Genomic DNA, 22,608 nt, shown 5'->3' with positions numbered 1-22,608 from the left:
TGCGCGGACCTAAAACGCAAGCCCTTGGATTTTCAAGTCGGTGATCGTGTATTACTTAAGGTCTCACCTTGGAAAGGTGTGATCAGATTTGGAAAGAAAGGAAAACTTGCACCTAGATACGTTGGACCATTCAAGATCGTCGAAAGAATCGGTAAGGTAGCCTACAGACTTGAATTACCTCCTGAACTTGGAAATGTTCATCCAACCTTTCACGTGTCCAATCTCAAGAGGTGTTTAGCTGATGAGAACCTCCACATACCGCTTGACGAAATTCGTGTTGATAAAACACTGAAATTTGTTGAGAAACCGGTGGAAATCATGGAACGTGAAGTCAAGTGGCTTAAACGCAAGCGCATTCCTTTGGCCAAGGTTCGCTGGGAATCTAAACGTGGACCCGAGTTTACTTGGGAACGTGAAGATCAAATGAAGGCGAAATATCCGCATCTTTTTCCACGAGTTTCCTCTAAATAAATTTCGGGACGAAATTTCCACAAGTAGGGGAGACTGTAACATTTGTGCTTGTAATCATTATGAACAGTTCAATTATCAATAAAACAATGTTATTTGATCCCAATGTTTGTTTGGTTGTGTTTTACATTTTTCATGTTTTGACTTTTGTTCAATTTCAAACTCTACATCGCTTTCTGGAGAATTATACGCAAACTGGTGCGTAAACGTACTCAGTTTAATGCGACAAATACCCCGGAACATCAACATATACTCAACATACCTTAAATAACCTATACATAACTTAGAAATAAGTTTTGAAGGCTTTGGTATGGCAAAAACAAGTTAATCCGCTTACAGGGACTAAACTTGACAAACTACGAAAGTATGCCAATTCGAACTGTAACGAAGATTCCGGAACATGTCCATAAGTTAAACATACCATAAATATCCTTTACATAGCTTAGAAATAGGCTTTGAGGGGTTTGGTATGCTAAAACAAACTTTTGGATCATTCAGGGGCTAAAAGTGTCAAAAAGTGCACAAGTTTGCACTTTCGCGCATAACTTACGTTCTGAATACATCCGGACATCCAAAAATTTATGTAAGCATTATAATATTATGCCTTAGTGTTTGTCATGAGAAAAATCCATTCGTCGCGCAATTTGGATCATTTTTCGCGCTTATGCGCATTCCGTCGTAATTAACCGAACATCGCGATCGTACGGCCAAATGAACCAACACCCGACATATTTTTGAGCATGTTCCATGTCCACAATGTTTAGGCATCATTTTAGGGCCTTAAAGTTGGCTTTACGGGCCTTAGAAGTGTCGGAAATGGCTTAAACATGCAACAGGGACCAAAACTGCAAATTCTGAAAGTTTGTGCAGATCAGACATAGCCAGGCAGCCCGCCTGGGTTATGCCTGTATGCTGACGCGGGCCACGTGGCCCCTTCAGTTGCAGAAACTTTGTTTTCTTGCAAAACTTGGCCTTTCAAACACTCCAAAGGGCAATGCCCTTTCACAATGTGTAGAGTTAGGGTCATTTTAAGCCACCACAACATCTTGACAAGTGTACGCATGAGATCGTGGCACGATATTCAAGAAACGATCCTAACGGCTTTACTCCTCCTATAAATACCCCCCCCCATTTGTGTTAAAACCCACAAAACTGATCAAAAGCTCTAAGTTGATGGCATTGCTTCATACATGAGCTCCTGAATCAAGTTTAGCTTTCGGGGACCTTTCGTAAGTGTTCTTTCGTTCTTTTAATCGCTTTCTAGTGCTAAAGTCAAACTTTGTTTGACTTTCTGCGTTGACCAGCCTATGGTCAACACGAAGTTCATTGGAACTTCATAACGTGAGCGTGATCACGATGGTTATAGTCCATGGCGACTATACCTACTGATTACCACGTTATCTAGGCTCAGTGACGAGTCGTAGTTTCGGCCAAAATGCGCATTCTTGCGTATTTTGTAACCAAACTACTCGTGAGCATCAAAGCCATTTGTTTTGATGCCAAACCTGTTTTCTAAACTTAGTTAAGCATGTTCTAACATGCTTAGCTCGTCACTTTTAATATAGTACTTATATAGGGTCGTAAGGTAAGCGATCTAAACCATCGCTTATACTTTCGAACCCGACCCATTTGGTCGATCATTAGGATCCGACCAAACACATTAGGTGACCATAGTTGTAACCTTCCGAGGTTATACCTTGTGGTCACGATGTTAGGCGTTCCAAACGCGTTCTTCGTGAACGACGCGTTAAGGTAACATAAGCTACCTAAACGGGTCGTAATGGGTCGCAAGCACTTAGGCTAGGTTTCATTTTAGTATGTAGGCTTTGTTAAACCATATTTCACGAGTCTCCATACTCGTTTGGTTTACGAACCCGCATACTATCCGATCCTTCCGATTTTGGTCCGGTATATTAACATAGCTACCTATTAGGTGCCGTTTGATATTCCGTGATCTCTAGCATTGTGTGATTATTACACAAGAACTTCAAAGCAATCTCAGGTGAGTACATTGAACCCCTCTTTTACTGTTTTCCAAACTGTTTTGGGGTGAAACACATGTGCCTACTTGTTACTTTCATGCTTTCCATGTTTTCACATCATATACCTGCTATGTTCCTTAGTACATTATAGTACATGATTACATTACGTTTCATGTTATGTATGCCCATTGTGTGCGTACTTAGTACATTGTTTTACATTACATTTCATGCTATGTATGCCCATTGTGTGCGTACTTAGTACATTGTTTTACATTACCTTCCATGCTATGTATGCCCATTGCGTGCGTACTTAGTACATTGTTTCACATTACATTTCATGCTATTTATGCCCATTGTGTGCATACTTAGTACAATTGTTTACATCACATGCTTTCGTTTTGGTATGACATTTGGTTTGTTTAACATGGAACAATACATTCATTAACATTGATCACGCCATTCGTTAGTAGGTAGTGGTACCATAGGAATTGACAACTCCCGTTCCTGAAATCCTGGGTTTGTTTGGATTGGAAGGAATGACCGAATTCGATATACATAACTTAGATAAACCTTTAATTTGTTTAAGGGTTTATCGCCACAGTCTCAAGGCTTGGATGTATGCATTTTCACAATACCGCATAAATGTTTGTATCAGTATAGCATGCATTTGTTCCACAAAACATAACGTTGATTTAAACCATGTTTTACTTCAATACCATGTTTTTTGTGCATTTTACATATGGTTAGGTTGATACATTTCGCTTACCATACATGATATATTTTGGGTACACATTACATGATCTACATTAAACATAAACATTTTTGACATTGATATACATATTTGGTGGTTTACATTGAACATGGACTCTTCGATATGGTTTACACAATAACACTTGACAATTGATTTATACATGAACATCTTACATGGTGGTTGGTTTGGGTAAATGGTTTGAGTAACGTGGCGTATGTAATATGATGCAACATGGTGGATACGCCGCTGGTACTTCCTATATATAAATGCTTGTATAATATTACATATCGTAGCGTTATCTAAATCATTTCTGTTTAGACATATTTCGTTTTACACAAATAACATCTTCTTCACAAGACATTATTTTTTTACAAACAACTTATCTTATACAAATTCATTTTACTAGGTTATACATTTAACCTTACACTTTATTGATACGTATCATCTGAACTTTTCGTTTTTCATGCGGTTTACAAAATAAAACAAATTACAAGGTTCATGACTGACTGTTATTAAACGTTTCTTTAAACTCAAGTCATGAATACCATTTTTCACAAAACCTATGTATCTCACAGGCATTTTTATGCTGACGTACCTACTTTCACATGTGTTTTCAGGAGCTGTTCCATAGGATGATGATCATGACACTAGGGCGGACCTGTGCCTTAGAGACTAAAAATGAACATAGACTAGTTTAATTATGTCACGAACTCTTTGTTTTCCTGTTTAAGACAATGTATTACGCTTGTTAAATAAATAAAATGTAACTTTGGTTTCCATGGTTATGAAACAATTAATTCTGTCCCAACACTCCCCGGCGTTTCCGCCGCGGTTTCATGTTATACGCGGCCGGGGTGTGACAACTAACGTTAAGCATAAATTAGACTAACTGCGAGTCAAAGAAGTCAAAACAGGAATTGGGCAAGGAGTGACAGATCGGAATTAGCAATCTTTTCTTCCTTTGACTTCAATCTTGACTTTGACTTTGACTTTCGAAACATGGGGTGTTACAGTCTCCCCTAGTTGAGGGAATTTCGTCCCGAAATTAGGCTTCAGCCTTAACAAACAACTGCGGGTACTTCGCATTCATGTTGCTTTCGAGTTCCCAGGTGAACTCTGCGCCTCGTTTGCCTTCCCATCGGACTTTCACAATAGGAATGCGCGAGCGTCTGAGCTGCTTGGTTTGGCGGTCCATGATTTCGACAGGCTTCTCCACGAAGTGTAGTGTTTCGTTTATTTGGAGGTCATCACGAGGTACAATTAAATCATGCTCAGCCAGGCACTTTCGGAGGTTCGAAATATGGAAAGTCGGGTGGACGTTACTCAGTTCCTCTGGTAGTTCGAGTCTGTAGGCGACTTTTCCGATCCTTTCCAGAATCTTAAAAGGTCCAACATATCGAGACGCTAGTTTCCCTTTCTTGACGAATCTGACCACACCTTTCCAAGGTGATACTTTTAGGAGTACGTAGTCGCCAACGCTAAATTTAAGGGGCTTGCGTCGTCTATCGGCATAACTTTTCTGACGACTTCGAGCTTTCAGCAGATTGTCTCATATCTGGAGGATTTTGTCCGTCGTTTCTTGCAGTAGTTCAGGACCGGTTAGTTGCGAGTGACCGATCTCGTGCCATACAATAGGCGATCGACATCTTCTTCCATATAAAGCCTTAAATGGTGCCATTTGAATGCTGGAATGATAACTGTTATTATGCGAGAATTCGACTAACGGCAGGTAAGTGTCCCAATTACCACCGAAATCTATGGCACACGAACGGAGCATGTCTTCAAGGGTACGAATCGTTCTTTCCGTCTGACCGTCGGTTTGAGGATGGAATGCGATACTCAGATTAAGCGTTGTACCGAGAGCCGCTTGAAACGTTTCCCACAGTCGCGAGGTAAACCGAGCGTCACGGTCAGAGATGATGTCGCGAGGCGTCCTATGATTACAAGTGATCTCGTTGGTGTAGATTCGGGCCAATCGTTCTACCTTGTAGTCTTCCCGTATTGGTAGGAAATGAGCAGATTTGGTCAAACGGTCAACGACAACCCAAATGCTATCGTGACCTGCGGTTGTTCGGGGGAGTTTGGTTATGAAGTCCATAGCTATGCTTTCCCACTTCCACATAGGGATCGGGGGCTATTCAAGCAAGCCGGAGGGTCTTTGATGTTCTGCCTTGACCTTCGAGCAAGTCAGAGACTTTCCAACGTAGAGAACGATATCCCTCTTCATGCCCGACCACCAATACTTATAACGAAGGTCCTGGTACATTTTATCGGCACCAGGATGAATGGAATACCAGGATTTATGGGCTTCGTCCATCAGAATCTGTCGCAAATCGTTCCGCTTAGGGATCCAAATTCGGTCCAGGTAGTGAAATATCCCATTCGACTTGTTAACAAGCTAGGCTCCATCGTGGTGAATCCTTTCTTTCTTCAAAGTGCGTTCATTAAAATAAGCCTGCTGGGCTTCGCAAATGAGGGTTTCGAGATGATGTTGGGCTGGAACGTTGGGGATACTATGCAGATAGCTTCGCCGGCTTAGAGCGTCGGCAACGACATTTGTTTTGCCTGGGTGATAACGGATCTCACAGTCGTAATCGTTGAGAAGTTCTATCCATCGGCGTTGACGCATATTAAGTTCCTTCTGATCAAAGATATGTTGTAGGCTCCTATGATCGGTGAAGATCGTACACTTGGTACCATAAAGGTAGTGTCGCCAAATCTTTAACGCAAAAACAACTGCGCCTAGCTCGAGGTCATGGGTTGTATAGTTCTTCTCGTGGATCTTGAGCTGACGAGATGCGTAAGCGATAACCTTGCCTCGTTGCATAAGAACACAACCAAGACCAAGGTTTGAGGCATCACAATAGACAATAAAGTCGTCGTTTCCGTCGGGCAAGGTGAGGACAGGAGCATTGCAAAGCATGTGCTTGAGGGTTTGGAAAGCAGACTCTTGTTCGGTTCCCCAAACAAAAGACTTATCTTTATGGGTGAGAGCGGTAAGCGGCACAGCAATTTTTGAGAATCCTTCGATAAATCGACGATAATAGCCTGCTTGTCCGAGAAAAGAACGGACTTCAGACGGGTTCTCGGTGTAACCCAACTCTTAACTGCTTCAATCTTCGCGGGATCGACATGAATACCTTGACTATTGACAATGTGACCGAGGAATTGAACCTCCTCCAGCCAAAATTCGCACTTGGAGAACTTGACATTGAGTCAATTCCCCTGGAGTAGCTCAAGAACCAAACGTAGATGTTGCGCGTGTTCGGCTTTCGACTTGGAATAGATCAGGATATCATCGATGAACACGATGATGAAACGGTCAAGAAATGGTTTACATACGCGATTCATCAGATCCATGAAAACCGCGGGTGCGTTAGTTAAACCAAAGGGCATAACAACGAACTCATAGTGGCCGTATCGAGTGCGAAAAGCAGTTTTGGGTATATCCTCCTCTTGAATACGTAGCTGGTGATAGCCTGAGCGTAGATCGATCTTCGAGAAACACGTAGCACCTTGTAGCTGATCAAACAAATCATCAATTCGAGGCAGGGGATAACGATTCTTGATTGTCAACTTATTGAATTCCTGATAGTCGATGCACATCCTGAATGACCCATCCTTCTTTTTGACAAAAAGGACTGGCGCGCCCCAAGGAGAGGTGCTCGGGCGAATGAAGCCTTTATCAAGTAATTCCTGGAGCTGACTCGAGAGTTCACGCATTTCGGACGGAGCGAGTCGATAAGGAGCTCTAGCAATAGGGTTGGCTCCAGGAATGAGGTCGATTCGAAAGTCGATATCACGACTTGGCGGGAGTCCGGGAAGATCATCAGGGAATACATGAGGAAATTCGCAGACAACAGGAACATCTTTCACTTTGGTCTTCCTTTTCTTTTCCTTCTCCGCTACACAATGTTAGCCAAGAAAGCTCTGTATTCCTTGCGGGGATAGTTGCTAGCTTGGACACATGACATAAGCTTAAGACCTTTCGAAGGAGTCTCACCATAAACACACCAAATATCACCGTTAGCGAGTGCGAATCGAATCATCTTATCAAAGCACACAACTTCAGCATGGTTTTCACGAAGAAAGTCCATGCCTACTATGATGTCAAAACTTCTGAGCTGCATCGGAATGAGATCAATCGAAAAGATGTGATTGTTGTGTTCAAGGGTACAATCACGAAGAACAGAATTAACAGCGACAGTTCTTCTGGTGGCAACTTCGACATCGAACGTTGAGGGGAGATGGGAGCGCTTACGATTAAGGAGCTTCTCGAATTCAAACGACACAAAACAGTTATCTGCTCTAGTATCAAACAAACACGAAGCATAAATACTGTTCACGAGAAACGTACCATTAACCACATTGTTGTCGGCTTGTGCTTGGCGCGCATTGATGTTGAAGGTTCTGGCGCAGGCGGCTTGTTGCTGTTGCTGTTGAGGCTGTTGCTGCTGCTGTTGCTGAGGCTGTTGGGGCTCTTGTTTCACAACCCTGTTTGGGCACATGTTCGCAAAGTGGTTGGGATCACCACATGCGAAGCAGACTCTGGCATTGACCGCAGGTGCCTGAGCCGCTTGCTGGCCTTGAGGGGCTGGGAGCAAAGCTTAATGAGCAGTGGCTTGAGCTGGTGCTTGGCGGGGACCAGTACGGCAGTTAGCGGTGAAGTGGTCGTACATATTGCAGTGAGCACGAAAACGGCAAGCTAAACCCACTGGCTGATGATAGGTGCATGTTGGGCAGGCAGGGTGAGGGCCTGTGTATGCACGCTTTGCAGGCGGTGCATAGGTGATTGGAGCTGGAGCTGAACGGTGATGTTGTTGGTGGTACCGCTTGAAGTGGAGCAGCGGTAGTGACAACACAGTTCTTGTTGCTGGAGCTGATGTTGTTATTCTTCCTCTTGCGACAAGAGGACTTCGATGACTGAGATGCAGTGGCGGGGGTGTCAGCGGTCAGTGCGGCGTTGGTAGCTTGGTGTAGGTTCTTTGAAGCTTTATCCCAAAAACCAGCTTTTACTCGCTTGTCGTTGATTTCAGCGGCAAGCAAGTAAGTTTCTTCGATTGTAGCTGGCTTGGAAGCATGCACAAAATCTGCAACACAATCCGGCAGAGCGCGGATGTACTTCTTGATCGTCATGTCAGCGGTCTTCACTTGATCGGGACAGATAATGCTGAGCTGCTTGAAGCGAGCAGTGAGGGCAGCGTTGTCACCATCTTTCTGATTGATGTGCTAGAATTCATCCTCCAGCTTTTGGCGCTCATGGGGAGGGCAGAACTCATCGAGCATAACGTTCTTCAACTCGTCCCATGACAGACCATAGGCTGCATCATTTCCACGCTTGTTCCTCTCGGTAGTCCACTAGTCTAAAGCGTGGGACTGGAAGACGCCGGTCGTATTCAGTGTGCGGAGATTGTCAGGACATCCACTCTGACGCAAAGTGACTTCGATCGAGTCAAACCATTGAAACAAAGCCGTAGGGCCTTCTTCTCCAGTGAACTCTTTCGGTCTGCATGCCTTGAACTGCTTGAAGCTGAAAGCAGCTTTGGGAGTTTCGGTTCTGGATTCCTCAGACGATTTGCTCATGTTCTCGTACAGTTCACTGACGACTTGGGGTACAACCTTTACCATTTGCTTAGTAATCATGGCAGCGAGGCGTTTGTCTGCTTGCTTTCAGCGAGCATCTCGGGTAGCGCGAGATCCAGATGACGACATTGTCTGCAACAGACATCGCCACATGACTCAACACAATATAATCGAATCTCACCTCACAATCCTAATACGACTAAAGCTCAGAAACGCGTATAATCACGTAACCACAAAGTCACACAGGCACATAATCACAGATTCACATAAGCACAGAAGCACATAAGCACGTAGGTCACAGAAACACAGAAGCACATAGTCCTCCTAAAAGCACATAGGAGCAGTCAGAATACAGAAACCTATCATTCAAAGTCCGTGATCTTTCGAGAATAGCGATCGCGAATAACATAGCGAGTAGTATAGTATAAGCGTATAACCTAGCATATGGTCATCCATAATTAGCGATTTGTCAGCGTTTTGAGATAGAGATGCAGTGCGAGTCGTGTGTGTCGATCAAAGCGAAGGGCGAAAAGCGAATAAATCATCAAAAATCGAAAACACATACGCAGATACATCATATTAAAACACATAAAACCTACATAAAATCAACAAATCTCATAATCGAAACACATAGAAATCGAGAAATAGATTGTCTGCGGCTAGTTAGACATCGACTGACCAAAGTGATTCGACTATTCACAAGGACTTTAGTTCACACTTTGGCCTTCGGGACTGTGCTCTTGCCTCGGATCTGGGCGAATGGCACGCATCCCTCCAGTTTTAGTGCGACTTTGAGTCGTTGGAGTCCGTCGAGATTTTGGCGAGAGTTTTGTGAAACAAAATAGAGCGGAATAAGTCGTCAAGGTTCGGGTTTCACCCCTAACTTAACAACTTTCGTTCCTGAGCTTTTAATAAAATAGAGGGGAGTTATGCGTTAAAGTATGGATTTCACTCCTGGTTCAACGCAAATTCTCGTGTTTTATAGGTAAATACAGATCGAATAAGCGATCAGATCGAGAGTTTGCGGTTTTCACACCTAATCTCGACCAAATCGCTCGTTCGTTTGAATAATAGTGTAGTGATAGTGTAGCGTACGCAAGAATAGCGAGGGATAGCATGTAAGCTCGTACAAAACCCTACAAGGTATGTACAAGTCGGTCTGTTGGTACCTAACTATAGACTAGGTTATTTCTAAGACATCGACCCGGACTAGGTCGAGTCTCGCCTAATTCCCTCTAGTTATGACTCTGATACCAATCTGTCACACCCCAACCGATGGCGGAATCATCGGGGCGCGACACTGAGCGAAACAGATTGTCCAGAAGTTTCCATAACAACTATATTTACCAAATATTTAAAGCAACATGTCCCATACCATGTCATAAATGATAATACAATTATTACAGAAAAGATCTAGTCAAATTATTCTGTTTCGACAACTCAGATTTTTATTACAGACAAATGTTTATTGTTGACCTAGGTCTTTCCTAGCCTCAATTTCACAACAAAGAAAGCAAATAAGCATCCTAAGCACCTGTCACATACGTTAAAGTAAAAGTCAATACACATAGTGTAAAGGTGAGCATACAAGTTTAATAGATATAATAGAGTTCGAAATCGATTACGCATAACCAGCACGTACACAGTGTAAAATGAGGCATGTTAGTTATCGACATGAACCTATCGATACCAATGACTGCGGGTTGACTGCCCAAGGCAGTTTGCGATACACACTTAGCACTGTGAGCCATGTAACTAATTGTCCTTAACAACCCCTGAGTGAACAGCTGCTGAGTCCAAACTATAGTACTATCGTTGCTAAGGCAGGTAGACAACATTCCATGTGTAAACATAACAAACAAGCATTCATTAAGTCACGTATAACATGCGGTAACGGTTAGCGTTAAAAGTATTGAGTAGTGTGTTCGATGTGATTTAGATTAAGTAACGTATGTAACACCCAAAAGTGTATAAAGCAAAAAGGGATCGGGTATACTCACAGCGATTGGTGGATTGAAGAGAGCGCTAGAGAGTAAGGTTAGCCTGATCAGAACGATGGCATAACGATAAGCGACGCGTAAAACGATGCAAGGTGTAAGTGGGTAGGACAGCAGTTCGATCGGATGGTAGTCCGATCGGGCAGCTGATCGTGCGAGTGATAGCCCGCTCGGATGGTCATCCGATCGGACGACCTTTCGAGTGGATTGTTACTTCCTTTAGGGAAAGATGTGTTCGTGTATGATGGCTTGACTTTTGAAGTTTTTGTTGTAGTACTCTGAAGACATAGAAGTATCACTACCTTTCAAGTCGGTCGATCGAACGAACGTTCGAACGGACAATCAACCTGATTGGTTGGACATTCTAGTGAGAACAAGTTCAGAACAATTGGTTACTCGATCGGACTGTTGTTCGATCGGGTGGCAACCTGCTGGTATTGAACATGTTGAAAATTGTTAGTGTTGAAGTTTAATTGTCACATGTTCGAGCGGTTAATCCGATCGGATGGTAGTCCGATCGGAAAACAACTCGTTCAATGTTCAGACTTCAAATGTTGGTAAATAGTTTAAGTGTGGGACCCAAGGTGTGAATCGATCGGGTGACAGCCCGTTCAGACGACATTCCGTCCTGGTCGTTCCGTTCATCTTACACTTGGTCATTTTGATAGTTTGTCGTTTTATCAAGATATTTTGATAACGTGTTAAGCAACAGAAACCTCATCAATACTTGGTACTCCTGATCGTACAGGAACCACCCAAATCCGGTCAGTTAACTGTTCAAGACGGTGTTCCATGTTCAACCCAAAATCGGTAAACCTCGTGGATAGAATTCAGATCTCGGACCAACACAACCACATGAATGAGTAGGAAGTCGGCACAAGCTCCGTTTCTATCGGATTTTGAGTGCATTGAGTGTAAAAGAGTTGAAAGAAAGTTGGAAAACCTTCTCTCAATTCCTTTTTCACCGTGAATATGTTTAGATCTATGAAAGATCTTTGTTTATTTATGTGGAAATCAGTTAGATCTAAGTTGTTCTCGGTGGATTGAGGCCAAAACATGAAGTTCTTCAAGAACACCATGATGACGTCATCCTAGAACACCTCAAATCTAGTGATTTCACGGTTAAAAGTTAAGATTCAAAAGATAGAAAGGTGTAGAATCAAGTGTAGATTAAAGATGTACAAGATTTAGGTCGAGATCTTACCGGGATTGAGAGAAATCGGAGAAAAAGCAAGGTTGAAGCGCTGGTCGAACAGATAGTACCAAAAGTATAAAGTTTGATGGTGGCATGGGGTATTTATAGGGTTACCCAAAGTGGAAAGGGGATGGTCGATCGGTTTGTTGCATGGTCGATCAGTCACTTGGTTTGACGAGTTTTGCCGTTTCGATCGCGATTGCGGGCGATGCGAATGCGATAGAGTTTCCTATTCAAATTACTTTTAATCCCATCTACTATATCTAACATACAACCATCCTTCGTTACTTGCGTTTAGCGTTTGCGATACGATTGCAATTCGAGTTTCGATTACGTTTTGATTAATCACCACAACATAATAAAATAACATGCACAAGTAACACATAAGGCATACACACACGTAAAACAATATCCATAACGCATAATTCGAGCTGCGAGTGCGATTGCGATGAGCGATAAGCGACCAAATATGTGATAAATATCGAATAAACCCCGATTATTAATAGATACTCCACATAATACAACTAACGTTAAGCATAATTTAGACTAACTACGAGTCAAAGAAGTCAAAACAGGAATTGAGCAAGGAGTGACAGATCGCAATTAGCAATCTTTTCTTCCTTTGACTTCAATCTTGACTTTGACTTTGACTTTCGAAACACGGGATGTTACACAACCGTTCTTTGTTGCTTCATTTTCATGCCCACATAATGTCGAATACTGTGGGTGAAGTATGCTCATAAAATACCTTTCCAAATACATATCTAAAGTGTAACACCCCAACCCGGAAGGGCTGACGTGTTACAATAACGGTAACATAACCAAAAGTCATAATTCCATTTATTTATTTGATAAGGATACAACCACACGACCATTAAAATTAAGATTAATATACAAGCGGAGACATTCATCTTAATTAACTAACATCTTCAGATTTATTCCTAGGCTTTATTCTTCTCTCTTTTCCCCTCCCAAAATAATCTGTGGACCTGTATATACAAAAAATTTACGGAATGAGCCGAATGCTCAGTACGGAATTTTAGGCTCAAATAACAAATAACGCTTTATATGAAATCTTATCCAGATGGAACTTTATGCGAAAATGATACGATGCAAGAACATAATTTCATAATCATATCTTACGGATGTACCCATGAGCAAACTTAAAACGTGACAATACACAGGTAGCTACTCCTGCATAATTATCACATAAGATGGCGAATTGGCATACCCGTTATCCACCTCCTTATACTTAAATCCTAGGATCGATCCATATGCCTCCTAATAGCCTTATGTACCACACTTGTACTTAAGAGACGCCGTGAACTGATCTCTCCGTCACGGATGGAGCACATGATGTTGATGCCACAACAACATGCTCGTGGGACACTCCACGAGAAGCGATACTCAGGGTATCAGAGTACAAATGGTCTTATTCACATAACTTATAAAACTTATTTTCATAACAAAACGGAACATATATTGGAACATGCGATAATGAGTATAACAACATAATACTATCGCATGACATGAAAGTTAAATCAAATGATAGGAATCGAACGGACTGTCAAATGAATCGATAATCAAAGACGTGAGGAGTTTTTTTTTTTTTTTTTAAAGATATAGTAACTTAGTGGTTTATAACAATTTGAATATGAAGCAATAAAGAGTGGGGTAAGGATCCGTACCTTAATAACTCCAAAGTGAAGCTACCTTGTGCTAATATTTTAGATTTATATGGGCAGAGTTTAGACTACTGCTTAATCTTTTAACCTAATTTAAATAACATGCACACAAACTAGGTTAGTAACTTAATACAGCATTTACGATAACTCACGAGATCAAATTCTCACAACGAACGACAAAGTGCGATACTTAAACATCCATCGATTTAACGACGAACGACAAAGTACGATACTTAAACTCATCCATCGAATTAATGACGAACGACAAAGTACGATACTTAAACTCATCCATCGAATTAACGACGAACGACAAAGTATAACCCTAATGTGGGCGGCACTTAAACATCCATTGGATATATTGATCAGTCGGAAAATGAATCGTAATAGCGATCGAGTTATTACCCTGATTGTGGCAGCACTTCGTGAATTAGTGTGTGTTGTGGACCGATTTAACTATAACTCGACGTACACAGAACTTATGAGCGTCGTTTCAACTTCCCAGATCAAGTCCCAATGTGCTCTATTTATACTAATTTTTGGGACATGCTTACCTACCTGCTTGACATGCCTACCTACCTGCTTGACATGCCTACCTACCTGCTTGATTGACATGCCTACCTACCTGCTTGATTGACATGCCTACCTACCTGCTTGACATGCCTACCTACCTGCTTGATTGACATGCCTACCTACCTGCTTGATTGACATGCCTACCTACTTGCTTGATTGACATGCCAACCTACCTGCTTGATTGACATGCCTACCTACTTGCTTGATTGACATGCCTACCTACTTGCTTGATTGACATGCTTGGGTGTCTTAATTAGGGTTTTCTAGTGGTTTATATTTACTATTATTCTTTTTATTTCTAGAATAATGGTTTTAAATTTATGGGCATTACAACTATTACCCCCTTAAAAGAAATTTCGTCCTCGAAATTTTTCAAATAAGAATATAACCTATTGCATAAGTAACAGAAACGAAACTTTTATAGCAGAGTTACTAACTTATATAACCAGAATCTCCTAACCACACATGTGTATCTGAAATTCATAACTAAGGTCATGACTATACTTGTCAATTACCTTATATATGTGTCCTAATGGTCCTTTTATAACGTATCTTAATAAAATATCTTACCGTACGAAAAGTCAATAGAGACTTACGGATACTTAGAGTGACTATTAGTACTGATATTTCCTACGTGGCGGACGATGAGGAGGTATCTATAAAAATAGACATAGGAGTTAAACCAAATAAGAGATCAAGTTGAATCCTATCATAGATATCTACCCATTCCTCACAGGTCTTAATTACTATCTTCAAGTTTTCTACAGGAAAGAGCCTTTGCTCTGATACCATAGCTGTAACACCCCAACCCGGAAGGGCTGACGTGTCACAATAACGGTAACATAACCATAAGTCATAATTCCATTTATTTATTTGATAAGGATACAACCACACGACCATTAAAATTAAGATTAATATACAAGCGGAGACATTCATCTTAATTAACTAACATCTTCAGATTTATTCCTAGGCTTTATTCTTCTCTCTTTTCCCCTCCCAAAATAATCTGTGGACCTGTATATACAAAAAATTTACGGAATGAGCCGAATGCTCAGTACGGAATTTTAGGCTCAAATAACAAATAACGCTTTATATGAAATCTTATCCGGATGGAACTTTATGCGAAAATGATACGATGCAAGAACATAATTTCATAATCATATCTTATGGATGTACCCATGAGCAAACTTAAAACGTGACAATACACAGGTAGCTACTCCTGCATAATTATCACATCAGATGGCGAATTGGCATACCCGTTATCCACCTCCTTATACTTAAATCCTAGGATCGATCCATACGCCTCCTAATAGCCTTATGTACCACACTTGTACTTAAGAGACGCCGTGAACTGATCTCTCCGTCACGGATGGAGCACATGATGTTGATGCCACAACAACATGCTCGTGGGACACTCCACGAGAAGCGATACTCAGGGTATCAGAGTACAAATGGTCTTATTCACATAACTTATAAAACTTATTTTCATAACAAAACGGAACATATATTGGAACATGCGATAATGAGTATAACAACATAATACTATCGCATGACATGAAAGTTAAATCAAATGATAGGAATCGAACGGACTGTCAAATGAATCGATAATCAAAGACGTGAGGAGTTTTTTTTTTTTTTAAGATATAGTAACTTAGTGGTTTATAACAATTTGAATATGAAGCAATAAAGAGTGGGGTAAGGATCCGTACCTTAATAACTCCAAAGTGAAGCTACCTTGTGCTAATATTTTAGATTTATATGGGCAGAGTTTAGACTACTGCTTAATCTTTTAACCTAATTTAAATAACATGCACACAAACTAGGTTAGTAACTTAATACGGCATTTACGATAACTCATGAGATCAAATTCTCACAACGAACGACAAAGTGCGATACTTAAACATCCATCGATTTAACGACGAACGACAAAGTACGATACTTAAACTCATCCATCGAATTAACGACGAACGACAAAGTATAACCCTAATGTGGGCGGCACTTAAACATCCATTGGATATATTGATCAGTCGGAAAATGAATCGTAATAGCGATCGAGTTATTACCCTGATTGTGGCAGCACTTCGTGAATTAGTGTGTGTTGTGGACTGATTTAACTATAAATCGACGTACACAGAACTTATGAGCGTCGTTTCAACTTCCCAGATCAAGTCCCAATGTCCTCTATTTATACTAATTTTGGGACATGCTTACCTACCTGCTTGACATGCCTACCTACCTGCTTGACATGCCTACCTACCTGCTTGATTGACATGCCTACCTACCTGCTTGATTGACATGCCTACCTACCTGCTTGACATGCCTACCTACCTGCTTGATTGACATGCCTACCTACCTGCTTGATTGACATGCCTACCTACTTGCTTGATTGACATGCCAACCTACCTGCTTGATTGACATGCCTACCTACTTGCTTGATTGACATGCCTACCTACTTGCTTGATTGACATGCTTGGGTGTCTTAATTAGGGTTTTCTAGTGGTTTATATTTACTATTATTCTTTTTATTTCTAGAATAATGATTTTAAATTTATGGGCGTTACATAAAGGCACAGACCGTGTAAAATACACTCTTAAAAAGACGCCTACCCCAACAGACAACTCTACAGGTAACACTGCAACAGAAATCGACGAAATTACAGACTTTGTTGATGGCAGATTCATTTGTCCACATGAATCAGCTTGGAGAATCTTTAATTTCATGATTCATGAACCAAACCCTTCTGTTCAGGTAATTTTCTTAACTTACAAAACATCCGTTGGAAACTTTTTGGTCATTTGCTAATAATGGATTTCCTTCCATGTAGATGCTTTCCGTTCACTTAGAGAATAGGCAAAATGTCACATTCAAAGACAATGAGAAGCTTGAGAATGTCTTGCGCCATCCAAATGCCAGACGCACTACCTTACCAGAATGGCTAAAAAATAAGTGTATAGACGACAGTGGACTCCATCTCCGCTACATTGACTACCTTTCTGAATACAGATGGAATCTACGGGAAAATGTTGGCTTCGTAGAGTCACAAATAAAACACCAGCAATCGGCAGACTTGCATACATACATCCAAGTGCCGGTGAGGCGTTTTCCTTTCGAATGCCTTTGTCACATCAGAAAGGTTGTAGGTCATTCGTAGACATACGAACCATTTCTGGTGAAGTCCTTCCAACATATCGCATAGCGTGCGAGAAACTCGGCTTACTTAGAGATGACAATGAATGGTCGCTTGCGATAGAGGAAGCTGCTACGTGGGCAAATGCTTCTGAATTAAGGTCTTTATTCACTCGTATGCTTCTGTTTTGTAAAATGTCAAACCCCAAAAGACTCTTCGATCAAAAATGGAAAAAAATGAGTGATGATGCAAGTCATATACATGGCATAGTAAATGATGAAGACCAAATGCAATATGTTCTTTATGAAATTGAGTTGTTGTTACATTCTGGAACACCCTCGACTTCATTGTCTGATTACGGATTACCCATGCCTAAACTAGAAGTACTTGCATCATTGATTAATCGACTGCTGATGGAAGAGAGAAATTACGATAGACAAACACTTAGAACTAAGCATGAGTCATTCCGCTCTAGCCTACATCTAGAGCAAAATTATATTTATGAACATGCCATCACATCTTTATCATTAAACATACAAGTTTTGGCATTTGTTTATGGGCACGGTGGAACTGGAAAGACTTTCCAATGGAAAACAATTATTACTAGACTACGTTCTGATGTAAAGATTGTTTTGGCAGTTGCAGCCTCGGGTATTGTTTCGTTGTTGCTTCCCTCTGGCAGAACAGCTCATTCATGATTTAAAATACCAATAGATCTGACCGATGAATCACTATGTTATATAAAGAAAAAGACACAACTCGCTCAGCTGCTAACAGAAACCTCACATATAGTTTGGGATGAGGCTCCAACGGATGATCGCCAATGCTTTGAATCATTAGACAAAAGCCTAAGATTTATTAGGTGATTGTAGCAGGCCATTCGGTGGCAAATCAGTCCTTTTAGGTGGCGATTTCCGCCAGACTTTACCTGTTAAACCAAAGGCATCTAAAACGGGAATCTTAAACTCAACATTACCTAGGTCGTATCTATGGCGGTACTTCAATGCTTACAAACTGACCGAGAACATGCGACTACAATGGCCAAACATGGATTTAGCAAACAGAACTCAGGTTGCGTCATTCTCAGCATGGCTACCGAAGGTGGGCGACGGGGTGTTAGGCACACCAGACGATGATGACCCGCTTAACACAAAACAAATTGAAATACCGTCAGACTACATGATACCTCCAAACGATAATGCTATCAAAGAACTCACTCGATTCATCTACGATAGCCCAACTCTTGAGAATCCAACTGCTCAAAGTCTATCTGAAAAAGCAATAGTCTTCCCAAAAAGTGATACCATGGATGAAATAAATACAATGGTTGTGACAACTCGAACTTTAGACTCGCTTTGTGTAACGCTATGTGCTTATGTGGACTAAATTATATGTTGGGATTTAATAAATGTCTTGTTATTATGTGTTATGTGAGCTTTGTGAAACATGTGTTGTGCTTATACTGTATGTATGTATGTACCGAACCGCACAAGATTCGCACAACACACACACCTACATTGGATCGCACAAAGCCGTTGGGCTTTACACCTTGTACGCGGACCAATAGGGCAGCCCATGTAAGGGCCGGCCCACCCCCTCTAACCGTGTAAACACCTTAGGGACTTGGTCTTTTCTCATTGGTTACACAACACAAGAACACACACCAAGAAACCCTAGTTCTCTCCCTAGGCCGACGGCAATCATCTTCCTCTCTTTCGAAGCTTGTGGTTGAATCACTCTCATCCTATCTCAAACGGTTAGTGTTTGATTGTGTTTTAGTGATTGAATAATGTTATTGTTACATGCTTTGATTAGGACGATTAAGATTGATTGTTATGTTGAACAATAGGAACCGTATAGATATATAGACGATCTTGTGGATCGGTTATGCATGAGAATAACTTAGAAATCGATTTGATGATGTTTGCTAAACTGTGGTGATGTTACGTGGTTCGAATTATAATCATGATGTTCATGAAATCAGCTCAAATATGTGCTACGGGTTATGTGGATGTCTCAGTTACATGTTCATATAACTTGATAGACTATTGTTCATATGAATGTTGTTCATGATTGATTGGATTAGGGTACTTATGAGTTAGTTAAATTGCCATGTTTTGATCGATCGTGTTGATAATGGAAATTGTTAGTGTTGTTGATTGATAATCACAAGAATGGAAACCAATGAAATTAGTCAAAGGAATTAATTTGATATATGTAACTGATTTGCTTGATTCTTGGAAGTTGTTAATCAGTCGCACAAGATCACACGTACAACAGGTCCACTCGCACAAGTGAACCTGCTCGCACAAGACTTGATCCAGTCATACAAGGACCAGTCGTACAATGTGACTTCAGTCGCACAAGAATTGACAGATCACACAAGTTGTTGGGTTAGCCTAACTGTTGGGCCGGACAGCCCAAAGTGTCTCGCACAACCCAGCTGAATCGTACAAGATCAGCTGGATCGCACAACATCTTTTCATGTTGTTTTGGGCCGTATGTGTTACTTGATAGTTTGGGCCGGATAAACTGTTGGGTTGGGTAAGTAGCTGATCGCACAAGTCCATTGTAAACGCACAAGATTGACTGTTATGTTAATTGGACCGTATAAGTCATGTTTACTACTTGTTTTATTTTGGGCCGCTTGCTATTGGATCACAATCAACATTGTTTGGGCTGACCTTTATATTTGACTTGTTAATTAGTTGGGCCGGGTAAGGTTTGGGCCTAGACTCACATCGCACAAGATGGTTGGGCTCGCACAAGTTCCTTGGCCCAACCATCCGAATAGCACAAGTGGTGTATTCAATGTGTTGACTGTTTACGTGCATACGTGTTTGCCATGATGTATACGTGCACTATTTGAACCGAACCTGACTTGTGTGGTAACCCTGTTAGGACGTGGTTGACCACCCTTAGTTCAAGAGCCTTTTATTTGTGTATCTGCCGAGCAAACCAAGGTGAGTTCACACAGCCAAGGCATGGGATTCCCGGGTTGGGAATTGGGTTGGATATGTTATTGTTAAAGGAGTTACTCGTACTTACGCATATACCAGACTATAGACCATCGTCCTCAGGTTAGTCAGGACACGTTACGTAAAGCCTACGTAACCCAGTATGTTTGCCATTTGTCTCCCGGGTCGGGAGGACACGTTACGTAAAGCCTACGTAACCCAATACCTTCTACTGGCTTCCGGGTCGGAAGGCCACGCTACGTAAAGCCTGCGTAGCCCCCACGCGTACCATGTCCTCGGGGAAGGGCACGTCACGTAAAGCCTACGTGACCCTGTACGTTTTCCTGTTCTCGGTAAAGAAGAACACATGGTCGGAAGTTAGTCTAGTAAGTACCATAATGAGAAGCCCGTTATAAAGGATAAACGTGAGAATTCCTCACCAATAGAATACACTTGCTTGGGAAGCCTTATTAGATGAACTTACGCATGATTATTACAAACTTATTTCCTGTGAACTCGCTCAACTAGTTTGTTGATTATTTGCTGCATGCCTTGCAGGGCCTTAGGTATACTTGGAGCTTGCACCAGAGGAGAGGCGGGTCGTTGTGGACAAGAACTCGTGAATGCCTATTAAACACTTTTACATTCACACATTGATACTTATGTTTTGGGTTTTACATTTAATGCTTCCGCTACTTAAACAGTGTTTGGTTTTGGAACATCAATCGTATCTATTATGCTATGTTTGATATGATTGATGGCTTGATCCTGGTCAGTCACGCTCCCAAGCGGTGGTGTTCCGCAGGTGGATTTTGGGGGTGTGACAGATTGGTATCAGAGCCATTGGTTATAGAGAACTTGGTTTTAATATGGGAAAACATTTTTATTAAAACCGGACTATAACCAGAACAGTGCTCTCAACGATCCACAACGACGCTTCGCTCCACGTGCAAGACTCGACATCCTAGGTAATAAGGTTTATGTTTATTGCCTGTTTGCTAGAACTGCTTAGAACTTTGCTCGCATTACGCTTAGATACACATGCCTTTGTTATATGAGAACGCTTATATGCCTACACTTTTCTGTCATCGCCCTATTCGCGAACCATTTCTTACCTATGCTACTTGTCACTATGAAGATCATGTCTGGACGAATCAACATGACACAAGCCCAGCTAGAGGCTCTCGTTCAAGCTCAAGTTGCTGCGGCAGTTGCGGCAGCTCAAGCAGGTAGTATATCCTGCAGTATAGGCACACACTAGGATCTTTAGATCCTACATTAACACTCGTATTTAACTTCGTCCTATTCGTACACAATAGGTCAACACGCGCAGCAGCCTGTCTGCACTTTCAAGAACTTCATGGACTGTCGTCCAAATTCTTTCAGTGGCACAGAGGGGGCAGTGGGACTCCTCCATTGGTTTGAAAAGTTAGAATCGGTATTCGAAATGTGCGAGTGCCCTGAGGCTCGCAAGGTCAAGTTTGCCACCGGCACTTTGGAAGGGATAGCACTGACTTGGTGGAACGCCCAAGTCCAGATCTTAGGGCTGGCAGCTGCTAACGCCACCCCGTGGAACGATTTCAAGGAGCTCATCAAGCGTGAGTACTGTACACGTGAAGATATTCACAAGCTGGAAGACGAACTGTACAATCTGAAGATGGTTGGATCAGGGATCGAGGCGTATACTAAACGGTCGAATGAGCTGGCCGTTCTGTGTCCAACTATGGTGGACCCTCCATACAAGCGCATTGAGTTGTATCTCAAGGGATTGGCGCCAGAAATTCAGAGCCACGTGACGTCGGCTAACCTCGAAAACATCCAGGAAATTCAGCGTCTTGCTCATCGCATCACCGACCAGGCAGTGGACCAGAATAAACTGCCCAAGCGTGTTAATGCTACTGCTAACGTCACCACCTCAGTTACTCCTGCTACATCTGGTGACAGTAAAAGAAAGTGGGATGGAGATTCCAGCAGAGGTTCAGCGACTGTTCAGCCACAAGCTCAGCAGCAGAAGACCGACCATTACCAGAGCCCCAGTCAGCAATCCTCTGGCAGTCACAGACAGAGAAGATATCAGGGTAGTCAACCCAGGTGCCACAACTGCAATAGGCATCACCACGGCCCGTGTAACAAGGGTCGCTGCCAAAGGTGTCTTAAGATGGGTCACGAGGCCAAAGACTGTAGGAGTCCACGGCCTGCGAATCAGAATCAGCAACCTCAGCAACCCGCTCCACAGAATCAGCAGCAGCAGCAGCAGCCACAGCGTGGAAACCGGGGATGTTTCCAGTGTGG

General features: G+C 41.9%; 1 protein-coding gene across 1 annotated transcript in view; it reads left to right on the top strand.

Moving 5' to 3' along the window:
• The window catches only part of LOC118484072, a 43,786-nt gene extending 25,729 nt beyond the window's left edge, over nt 1-18,057 (top strand). The window contains exons 3-5 of the mRNA XM_035979964.1: nt 16,799-16,980; nt 17,057-17,122; nt 17,236-18,057. Coding sequence (XP_035835857.1) covers nt 16,799-16,980; nt 17,057-17,122; nt 17,236-18,057 — 1,070 coding nt within the window. The remainder of the gene's footprint in view (nt 1-16,798; nt 16,981-17,056; nt 17,123-17,235) is intronic.
• The last annotated feature ends 4,551 nt before the right edge of the window (nt 18,058-22,608 follow it).

This window comes from Helianthus annuus, chromosome 11, assembly GCF_002127325.2.
Source record: "Helianthus annuus cultivar XRQ/B chromosome 11, HanXRQr2.0-SUNRISE, whole genome shotgun sequence".
Classification (NCBI taxonomy): Eukaryota; Viridiplantae; Streptophyta; class Magnoliopsida; order Asterales; family Asteraceae; genus Helianthus; species Helianthus annuus.
Note: the sequence above shows the minus strand (reverse complement) of the source record. Positions and strands in the feature narration are given on the sequence as shown.